At 47.3% G+C, this 11,512-nt stretch overlaps 1 protein-coding gene across 1 annotated transcript; it reads right to left on the bottom strand.

Annotated features, from left to right (window-relative positions):
- Nucleotides 1-5,876: 5,876 nt before the first annotated feature.
- LOC124692522 (glutamate decarboxylase-like) lies at nucleotides 5,877-10,044 on the bottom strand. Its single transcript, XM_047225924.1, has 7 exons — nucleotides 9,832-10,044; nucleotides 9,525-9,729; nucleotides 8,179-8,379; nucleotides 7,875-8,089; nucleotides 6,884-7,137; nucleotides 6,754-6,806; nucleotides 5,877-6,603 (listed from the first exon to the last, which is right to left on the bottom strand). Exons 1-7 carry the CDS (start codon nucleotides 9,903-9,905, stop codon nucleotides 6,118-6,120), a joined length of 1,488 nt encoding a protein of 495 aa, XP_047081880.1. The 5' UTR covers nucleotides 9,906-10,044; the 3' UTR covers nucleotides 5,877-6,117.
- Between the last annotated feature and the right edge of the window lie 1,468 nt (nucleotides 10,045-11,512).

Below are 11,512 nucleotides of genomic sequence, written 5' to 3'. Positions count from 1 at the left end.
AAATTGGACGTATCAGCCATGTCGGTGGAATGTCGTCTGATTAGTTTGCAAGCATGTGATTGGATCACAAGAGATGACATACCACGGTAACGAGTAAAGAGTACTTGTCGGTAACGAGGTTGAACAAGGTATGGAGATACCGATGATCGAACCTCGGACAAGTAAAGTATCGCGTGACAAAGGGAATCGGTATCATATGTAAATGGTTCAATCGATCACTAAGTTATCGTTGAATATGTGGGAGCCATTATGGATCTCCAGATCCCGCTATTGGTTATTGGTCGGAGATGAGTCTCGACCATGTCTGCATAGTTCACGAACCGTAGGGTGACGCGCTTAAGGTTCGATGTCGCATAAGTAGATTCGGAATATGAGATGGAGACTGAAGTTTGTTCGGAGTCTCGGATGGGATTCGGGACATCACGAGGAGGTCCGGAATGGTCCGGAGAATAAGATTCATATATGGGGAGTCGTTTTCAGGGTTACCGGAAAAGTTCAGGATTTTTCGGTATTGTACCGGAGGTTCTAGAAGGTTCCGGAGGGTACCATAGTGGGGCCCACCTATCCCGGACGACCAACATGGACCGGAGGGGTCGCATAGGCCCACATGGGCCATGCACACCAGCCCCCAAGGCCCATGTGGCTGTACCAAGTGGATAAGATCAAATCCCTTGAAAATAGGGACTTAACTTGGGGGAAGTTCCCCCTTGTTTTGGCCGACCCAAAGGCTTAGAGGAGGGGCCAAGGCAGCCCCCACGCCTATATAAGAGGGAGGGGAGGGCTGGGGCGCAGCACATCATCCCCCCAAGCCCTAGCCGCCCCTCTCTCCCTCCTCCTTCTTCTGCGCGAGGCTTGGCGAAGCCTGCAGGAATTTCTCCTCCACCTCCACCACCACGCCGTTGTGCTGCTGGGATTCGGGGGATCTACCACACCTCCGCTGCCTGCTGGAACGGGGAGAGGACGGGCTTCATCGACACCGTACGCACGGCCGAGTACGGAAGTCTTTGCCGGATTGCAGCACGGGATGATCGACTACATCAACAACGAGATCTAATATCGTAGGCTTTGGAAATCTTCGAGGGTTAGTCTCACATGATCTTCTCGTTGCTTCGATGTTGGTAGATTAGATCTTGGGTGTTCCATAGATTAGATCTTGGATTTATTCGTCTTGCGGTAGGAAATTTTTTGTTTTCTATGCTACGAACCCCATCACCTACTTGGATGGAATCATGCATGGATGAGGACGTGGGCATAGCTCAATGGTTGGGGTCGCACTGGCGCACCCCAACGACCAGAGTTTGAATCCTGTCAGGAACGAATTTCTGGAATTCTCACGCCAAGATCCCGCTTCTACTATATCATTTAGTGTCTAGTTCCTCCTAGCACTAATTCATTTTTTTTAATCATGCATGGATATAGTAACTCAAACAAAATGTAAGATCTAATCGCTCACCTTTGTTCTAGCTTGGCAGATGTACGTATCTGGTTCTGCACGCAATATCCTATGTTCCTCTTCTAACTTTAGCCAAAGATTCTGAATCGGTGAGAGAAGCCACAGTCAGAGGGTTGAGTTTTTTAGGTACATGCTGTGATAGGGCCTCCTGGCCATAGGTGACAAACTAATAACAGTGGCGGTGTTTCTATTTCTCCCCTGCCTTCTCCATAGCAGCGAAAAAGAACCCCAAAACGAAAATGCAGAATCAAAAACACCAACATGGTGGAGGTCGAAGGCAACCAATCCTGAATGCTAAATAGATCACCGGTATAGATGAGTACCTTGGGGAGAAGTCCCGCATCAACGACCCTTTGTACAGAGGTGTAGCCCTGGCATCAACAAATGCTGCAGTAGCTTGTCGTCCATGAAGCCTAGCTCCGCACACACACAAAGTAGCAGCCCGGTGTCGGCTCCCTCCACAAGACAGTCAAGAGGTCCCTAATTCCTGGCAACGTCGGGCACACCACATGGTCGTATGCCGCCCGTAGACGTAGCCGCTTCAGGGGTTGGTAGAGGCGCACATCAAATTTGGTTATTTGATGAACCGCTACCGATTTTGATGAACTGCTTCCGCACACCGTCTTATGGGGAGGCGAAGCTCGCATATCTGTTATTGATTCCCATTTCAGTTGTATAAACACTGTTGTTGAACAATTTGGTTATTTCTAGAAATCAGGAATGCAACAGATGCCAAAGTAGGTGAACTGTTAAAGGGAGCATTTTGTAGGGAAGGAAACTATAGTTGTTTCCAGAAAATTTCTTGGGGCCAGAAGTTTAACCTAGTGGTGTGTAGAAATAAATGTTGGATTCTCCCCTTCCTACATGTATTCAAATTCAAGCAACTCTGGCATGTCTATGTAGACCGCAACTAATAACCACACTTCAAATGAAAAGTGATTAACCTGAACTACCACTATATGTGTTAGGCATTAATTACCAGGCATCGGACGGTTTCATCATACTTGGTACCGTACAAAAAGCGGGCATAATGTTTCTCTTGAAAAGAAAATAAGGGCAGGATATAGAAGATAGTGTGCTCAACTGCATTCAAAGATATTGGTGCGCACTATCAGTAGAAAACCTGCTCTGTAGGAATTTACATGCATCACCGGTGCGTGCATAGCCAGCAGGTTGCAGGAGCACCGAAAGTTCATATGACCTGCTCTTTACTTATTATCGGTGGGTCGATTTGACTGTATTTTAATATCATTTCTTTTTTGCTTCAGGCTATAAGCCTAAAACATGAGCATATTTTCCTGTACAAACTATTTTTGAACAACTGATATATGTATGGTAATATATGGGTTCTTTTCTGATGATTTTCTTGCTATTGTACGTGTTTGGTGCTCCTTTGTTTGTTGTCCTAGTCCGTCAGTGCATGTGGTCTTACCTTTTTCATGCGGATCAGCGAGAGCCTATGAATGCTAGATGCAATTGGCTAATGCTAGTTGTACGGGCTATCTTCAGCCAGGGTGGTTGGATGTGTATTAGTTGTCTACAAGATGCTTAAAGGAGCTTTGTTTATCTTGTTTTGTTAGTTGATTTTCTTTATCCATCTTATGTGATCCATAAGTTATTAAACCGGATACTTGATAATTGGTAGCGGATTCTATGCAATAAATCAAAGCCATTGCATCTTTTCGATGCGGAGGCTGCGGTAAATCTCCCATTTCAAAAAATAAGCCAATTTAATTCCATCTTGCGTAAAAAACTAAAAATTCATATAAAAATATAATAATCACTGCCTAACTCATTCACAACCATTTGGCATGCATATTTTCTGGAATAAAATGACATAGGATGTCCTTTCGATAGTGAAAGTTCAGAGATGGTAAACCTAGAGGGGGGTGAATAGGTTTCTACAGATTTCAATTCTTTCTTTGCAATATTAGGCTTTGCGGAATATAAAGGTGAGCCTAATGCAAACTAGGTGAGGCACCCTATATGATGATACAAGTAACTCGAGCACGAATGCTCTCACATGCAAATATAACAAAAGTAAAGAGTTCGGTTAGGGATAACCGATAGCACGCGGAGACGAGGGTTTATTCTCGTGTTCCCTTCCTTTGCAAGAAGGTACGTCACGTTTGGAGGGGTGGAGGTCCCACGAAGGATTCCCCAAAGCCACGAATGCTCACCTTATTCTCCGGAGCCTATCCCACGAAGGAATAGCTCACTCATTTCTGCTAGACTTTGAGGCAGCCTAAACCTTCACAATCTTGTCAGGAGCAAATCCACAGCCCGGATGCTTCCGGACCTCTTTTGCCCACCTAGGATTTCCAAGGAACCCTAGAGAGAAAGTATCTCGATGAATACAAGGGGGAACAATATTTTGCTCGGTGGAACTATAGATCAGGGCATCCTCTATCTTTTTCCCGAAGGGATTCGAGTTTGGGTGGAGGAGGAGGGAGATCTGAGGCTTTTGGTGTTTCTATCAATGGAGTATGGGAGAGAGCTCAAGAATAGTTTGAAATGTAGTGCCTAAGTGTTCTGAGGTAGGTGAAGGGGTATTTATATGGTCACTTGAAATCAGGCCGTTGCAACTTGTCCAGCTCAGCAATCCTTCGAGGGGCCCGGTCAAACGGGCCTAGGGTCGGGCCATCCGGCGCAGGGGCCGGTCCAACCGGGCTACAGGCCGGACCGTCCGGTCCAAACCGGGCCTAGCGTCGGGCAGTGACCGGGGCGGGTCTTGGTCGTGCAGTACATGCCCCCGGTTGCCACCGGAGCAGGAGCCGGTGCGCACCGGGGCATCCGACCCACCTCCGGTGCGCACCGGGGCATCCGATCCACAACCCGGTCCAACCGGGCGTTAGGCCGAACCAGTCCGGTCCAAACCGGGCGGCAGGCCGAGCCAGCACCGGGCGAAGGTGGAAACCTTACTGGATGGTGCCCGGCTGCACCGGTCTAGGGGCCGGTCGGCGCCGGGTCATCCGGTGCCAAGGCCGGTCCAACCGGACCAGACCGGCCTGAGGCTGAAAAGCCTTTCTTCATTTTTATCGAAGTGGGGGTCTCCCTTGCCTTCTTGTTCCATTGATACACCATTATGCCTATTTAGCTAATAACTGGAAATAATCTCATAGACATATATTAGTCCAGATACTCTAGCAACGGTGTCATTGTTACCAAAATAATGGATAAGGGTAAAATACCCTTACATATAGTATTGTAGTATCTTACGGTCTTATGATACTACGATGGCCAATTGATACATATCATGATGGTATCTTAATTTGATAATATCTTGTATCCTGATACGTATCTGGTATCTTTAAAATCTATATATAAAAGCGATGGCATACGATTTCACACCTATGCTAGACATCTGCACTCTAAAGCGTGACAAATCTAAGAGTAAAAATTATTTTACGGTCTCAAGGTTAACTAAGTATTTAAACATTGCAACATCAATAAATTTGGGAGAGATGGATTTTAAAAATTGTCAACTAGCCATTTTTGTGTACCGATTGTCAAGGCTACTCAGCTTTTTATTTGTGGGTTCATAATTATTTATGTTTATATCATGCAGTGGATGAATCGATCCCTATTTATGTTGTATTTATATACTTAAAATTCATATTAAAATAAATTAAATTTACTTGAAGTAATTTGTTAATATACATTCTTAATTAAAATATAAATCTCATAGTATCATAATACTGATGCTAAGAAAAAGATACTACCTATAGTACCAGTATTGACGAGAAGATATCTAGTGCTACCATCCCTTTAGGTGGTACCGTGCTACCGTACAAAAAAACGTATTTTATACGTGTCAAAAAATTATACGAAAAATTGTGAGTGCTCATGAAACATGTCCCTACAACATCCCAAAATTTCATATCCAAAATCGACATAGACACTGAGAAACAAAAAAGAGAAAATCAGCATGAATAGTGCTTGTCACAAAAAGACAAATCAGAAAATGACACTATTCATGCTGATTTTCTTTTTTTTGTTTCTCAATGTCCATGTCGATTTTGGATATGAAACTTTGGGATGTTGTAGGGACATGCTTCATGAGCACTCACAATTTTTCGTATAATTTTTTGACACGTATAAAATACGTTTTTTTGTATGGTAGCACGGTAGCATGCAAAGGGGTGGTAGCACTAGACCACCTTGCTCAAAGCATGTCTAAATACCATCCATTAGTAAACACAATAGATGACCGGCCATTATATCTTAACAGTTTTGTGCTTGCCTAGCTAGTATCGTGAAATGTTATTCTTGAACTGACCAAGGGCAACGAGCAACTAGTTAGGGATAGCAAGACCAATCCGTCGATCACACTCCACCTTCATTGCTGTACAGCTGCACATTCTGTGTGTTTATAAGGTGCTAAACCAATACAACCGCATAAGCATCGCGAGGCTAGACGAAAGATACGGCGAACACATAACATTTCAAGGTAGGACTAAACATCCAACAAATACATAACCTCCATCAAGAGGTGTCATGTACAGAACCACAGGCCTCGCGCACTAATCTCGAGCAAAACGAAAGGTAGTGCAATCCACATCTAGCAAATTACGGAGCCAGGTCTTCACGGTTCAGATATACTCCAGGAAAAATAGATACATATAGTACGTACGTAACGAAAGCGTACTGTGCCGGCATGCCCTTCAGCAGGGTCCAGTCTTCTTGTTCTTTACCAGGTCCTTGCAGGCCGCGGCGAACTCCTTCTCGATGTCCAGAACGCTCTTCTTGGTCACCGCGCCGGCCTCAGCACCCTCGCCGGTTTGTGTCGCGATAGCAGTGGTCATCTTAATGGCATGGACCGCGTGGGCGTCTAGCTCCTGCACGACCCTGCTGATGTCGGCGAGGAGCCGCTGGGAGAGGCTGCGGTTGAAGTCCTCCCTGATGACGACGCGGAGGACAGCCACGTGCTCTGCGTCCGCAGGCATGGTGTAGGCAGGCACAATCCAGCCAAACCTCCTCAGGTTCTCGGAGATGTCGAACACGCTGAATTTGGAGCTGTCCTTGAGCCGGATGGCCACTAGGGGCACGCCGTCCTCTTTGGACAGGATGTCGAATCGCCCGGTTGCCTCTAAGCCCTCCCTCAGCGCGGTTGCATTGGCCTGGCAATTCTCCATGATGTGCTTATATCCCTGTGAACAAGTCAACACCAAAACAGCACTTATTAGGACTACTATTTCCGCGTCAACCATTCATGTAGATATTTAGTACACAGGACAACTTCATCTTGGACAGAAATTTAATGCAGCTTGCAAATGAGGAGAATGAAGGTCGATGCGTACCTCGAATCCTAGGCGTATCAGTTGATAGTATTGTGCAATGATCTGGCTAGCACCTGCATAATATACCCATCCTAACTTAGATGTTGGAACATCACAAAGAATTCAAGCTGAACTAACGAACAATATTAACCTTTGGAGAAGTTCAATGTGAATGTGGGCTGATCTGTTCCCAGGTAGTTTATATGGAAAATGAGTTCTTCAGGCAAATCGTCTTTGCTCCGCCAGATGACCCATCCAACACCAGGGTAGACGAGGCCATACTTGTGCCCACTAACATTGATGCTCTTCACCAATGGTAGCCTGAAGTCCCACTCAAGCTCAGGGTGAAGAAAAGGAGCTATAAATCCTCCACTTGCAGCATCAACATGGATCGGCACATTCAACCTGAGTTAAGGGTACGACAGGACATAATATATGTTAGTTTTGTGTTGCACTGCTATACCTTACCACAAAATGGCCATTATTCACTAGAAAATTAAATTCAGAATTTCAAGGGAAGTATGATAGTTTTTAAACCAACATTCAGTAGAACGTTGTAGACCTATTACAGTTGCAGATGGGTAGTGAGGGATTCAAAGCTCTGGGCGGCAGTTAGGCCCTCCTTGGAGGGATGCAATTGTGAAGCGGAACACAACTCTTCCGTGAGCCTCTCAGTTAAGAAGAGCTGGGGTTTAATTTACAGGTGAGTTTGTTTTTAGGGGAATAATCCTGAAAATTCTTAGAACTCCACATGTGGACTACACCCAAAACGGCTCCTTTCAATTGGCCTTGACGATCATCTCTCAGTTCTCTCTTTAATCAAGTACTACCAAAAAATTCCAACATTTTTCCTTTGCAGAATCCAACACCTATTTTCAGAAATCATATGGTTTCATTACCAACAAGATTAAGCAAAGCCATGACATCCTAATCATGTAGTTTTGACTTTCCCGTCTTCCAGAAAACGTTGTAAGCTAGTAGTATTGGCATGTGTATCCAGATATAGTGATTGGCATACAGAGAGAAAACTAAATCATATAAAACCTATGGCACCAGGGTAACAAATTGACATTGTTCCGCTCAATTAGGATATAAATGAAGAACCTAATTAGGATATAATTTTCAACAGAAGAAATGCATACCCCGTTTTCTTGTTCTTTTCCACAAGCAGGTCATTCAATAGTTTAACATCTTCATACTCTCCAGTGAGAGTAGATCCCAAGATGGCTGCAACACATATAGTGTTCTCATCCACCATTTCAACAGCTTTCAAAGGATCCATGACATAGTATCCTTCAGTTAACTTGACCTCCTTCAATTCTACTTCAAAATATCTAGCAAATTTTTCCCAGCAAACCTACAAACATGAGAGGTTACTAGAGGCATGGTTCTGGTACACACAGTGGTAAAATCAAAGCATCCTACTGAACAGAACAACAAAAATACCTGAACATTTGCACCAGTAACAATGTTAGGTTTGTCATATGGCTTCCCCTCCTCCTTTCTTTTATTTGCCCACTTCCTCTTGAAGGCCAGGCCTGCAAGCATTATTGCTTCTGAGGATCCCACTGTCGCAACTCCAATTGCTGTCTCCTCCTCCTTGATCGGTGCATTGAACAGGTGGGCTATCATATTTACACAACGGTTCTGCAAATTACAAACTACCGATAAGCAAATGCATGTAATGCTTAAAATCAACAACTTCTCCATGCATTGATATATATGAATAATTAGTAGCTGAATCCAATAACAAAACAATATCGATACGGCATGATAATAAGCGTATTGGGCTGGTTTACAGAAAGAAGGTTTCCTCCAAGGGTTTGAAATAGGTTTTGCATAGCCACCAGGAATCACATAAAAAGTTGTTTGCATTCATAGTCTCAAACAGTGTCAAAATAATTACGCCTTGGTGATATCTAAAGCGTAGAGATTTTTCTTTTTCGCGAAAATTCCACCGATATATTAATAATCATCAACAGTAGTACAAACATCCCAAAAAGTAATATAAATTACAAATATGTATTTGGACGTGCCCAACTTGTAGACTCAACCAGACCATTGTGGAATGACTGGAAACCAAAACCATCCAACATAAAGTGGGCCAGGTTAGTCGAAAACCATCCTTGTCAGTTGTCACGACTATCATTTTAGCGTTGCTGAAGCAATGTATTTGGCGGTGACAAACGCTGTGCATAATCGAGAAATTACTGTTTGAAGAAGATTGACATGCCATGCCAGTGGATCACAAACAGTTTCTATTTTCCATGACTGAGCAAAAGTTAGGCTCTGACTGTGAGTAGGATCAGGTTATCCACAGCTCTCAATACGTTGTCTTATTCAGTTTATTATGGATTCAACCTGAAACCAACGGCTACAGTGCATAGCTAATTAATCTGTCGAAAAGCATGAGTATATCATGGAGATTTATTGATTTTATTTAAATTTAACAAAAAATACACTGAGAGCTGACGGCAGACGCCTTCGTCCACTAGCCTCACTCGGGAGGTCAGCATGGATCTCTGCTCTAACGAAGCAGCACAAACAGAACAGAGCAGATTAGCGCAACAGAGCATATCCGGAGTTAGTAGTGTTTCGGCGTGCCAATTAAATCGCCCAAATGCTGGGACCTCGTATCGTTCTATTCTCGGGATGTTCGGGGTACTGCAAATGCGACTACTCCAAAAAAATGTTGGGTATTTGTCCCCTTGTCCCTCCCCAATTGGTAAGAAGAACATGGCGAGACGTGCAGAAAAAAGAAAGAGATGAAGAAAGGGAGGCGGATCCCGGACCTGGAGCTCTGTGGTGACTGGGTACTCGTCCATGTCGACGTAGTTCTTGTTGACGGAGTCCATGATGAGCTTGCCGACCTCGGGCTCCATCCAGGTGGTGACGAAGGAGGCGAGGTTGAGGCGCGGGTTGCCGTCGAGCATGAGCTCGTCGCTGATGATCTGGTACGCCGCCTCCTTGGGGATCGAGTTCTCCGGCATCCGGTACCTGCGCCCACCCACAAGAACACGATCGAATCAGTGAACATTTCGGCAGATCGGCCTGCCAGCTGGCCCCGGTCGCCGGATGGATGGATGGGCGGGCCGTCACCGCGGGAGCTCGTCGCGGACGTAGCGCGACGAGAAGGTGGAGTAGGAGGACTCGCCCGCGCTGGAGATCACCATGGCCGCCGGCGACTAGGCTCTCCGCTGCTGTGCAGTGCACGCGAGACAGGTGGAAAGAAAAGATCGGGGGTTCTCCTGGGGATTGGTGTCACACCGACGGTGTGTGTGGTGGTTCTTGTAGTAGTGGAGTGGTGGTGGTGGTGGGGTGCTACTGCTAAGAGCATCTCCAACAGAGGCTGTAAACTGGGCGCGCGCTAAAAAAACTGCCAATATACAGCGTTAAATGCGTTTTTGCGTCCTCCAGCAGACGCTGTAAAATAGGTCACGCTGTAAATATTTTAGTGCGCGCGGTAGTTTGCGCTATCCAAAGCGGCATATCTAGTGCGCCGGCTACCGCGCGCCGTAGCTGGAACCGCTCGCGCGAAAAGAAACTACTCGCTCTGCCGACCGCCGCGTCGCGAGTTCCCGCCGGCCGCCGTCGTCGCAAGCTTCGCCGGCCGCCTCCCACCGAGCTCCGCCGGCCGCCGCCCCGCGAGCTCCGTCGGCCGCCCTGCGAGCTCCGTCGGCCGCCCTCGCTGCGAGCTCCAGCGGCCGCCGTCTTGCCGCGAGCTCCGTCGGCCGCCGTGTTGCGAGCTCCGCCGGCCTCCACGCAAGCTCCGCCGGCCGCCGCCTGCGAGCTCCGTCGACCGCCGCCTCGCAAGCTCCGGTCGACCGCCGTGCTCGCGAGCTCCGTCGGCCCACTGCGAGCTCCGCCGGCCGCCGCGCTACGAGCTCCGTTGGCCGCCGCGGCTGCGAGCTCCGCCGGCCGCGCACGCGAGCACGGACTCGATTTCGATTGTTGTGGCTAGCTAGACTCGATTCGGCCGCGCGCGGACCCGATTGATGTGGCGCGCACGCACGCACGAACTAATTTCGGCGGCCGCGCATGGAGATTCGATTGCTAGCTTGCTAGCTATATCAATTTCTAGCTACATGGATAATGCACGAGTAATTTAGTTGAATTTTTCAGATTTATTTGTAGCTCTGTTTGATCTTGTTTGTTCTATGAATGTTAAAGAAACTTGTTTGTGGAGCTCTATTTTACAGCCTCGCGCAAAGGGTTGTTTTTCGGCTTCGTGGTTGCTGCTGTAAAATAGAGCCTCTACGGCGACAGCGTCGGCGCCACGCGCTTATATCCGAATCGAGCGCGCTGCAAACGACTTTTACAGCGCCAAATTTTAGAGCCTCTGTTGGAGATGCTCTAACTAAATAATGCAGCAACGGGCAGCTGGCTTAGCGTAGCGGTTAGCCTGATTGTCGACTGCTATTACCGGCAAGTGTGGAGGAGAGGAGGAGGGAACTGACCGGGGGAGCTGGTCGCGGACGTAGCGGGTGGCGAAGAAGGTGGAGTTGAGCGGCTCGGCCGTGTCCGCGGCGGTCGCTGCCACAGTGAGAACCATGGTTGCTGGCGGTCGCGGTCGCGGCTTGCACGGCGACAGTGACGGCAGGTCGGCCGCGCGCGGCGAAGGGAATCGGCCGCGAGCTCGAGGAAAGGTGGGATGTGTGGTGGCGGCGTGCTCTGGGTCGAGGCCGGGGCGGAGGGGAGGTGGATGTGGGACGGGAAAGGGGCCGGACGCGGCGAAGGAACGTTCCTTTTGTTTAGTGTGGCGAGGCACACGTATGCCCGC

This window comes from Lolium rigidum, chromosome 1 (assembly GCF_022539505.1).
Source record: "Lolium rigidum isolate FL_2022 chromosome 1, APGP_CSIRO_Lrig_0.1, whole genome shotgun sequence".
Taxonomy (NCBI): Eukaryota; Viridiplantae; Streptophyta; class Magnoliopsida; order Poales; family Poaceae; genus Lolium; species Lolium rigidum.
The sequence above is the reverse complement of the archived record's forward strand: the minus strand, read 5'-3'. Positions and strand labels throughout refer to the sequence as shown.

Coding starts and splice junctions, on each gene's coding strand:
- LOC124692522 (XM_047225924.1), bottom strand. CDS start 9,905: ATGGTGATCTCCAGCGCGGGCGAGTCCTCCTACTCCACCTTCTCGTCG. Junction 8,380..9,524: donor CAGTCACCACAGAGCTCCAG/GTCCGGGATCCG, acceptor TGTAATTTGCAG/AACCGTTGTGTAAATATGAT. Junction 8,090..8,178: donor TTACTGGTGCAAATGTTCAG/GTATTTTTGTTG, acceptor TCATGTTTGTAG/GTTTGCTGGGAAAAATTTGC.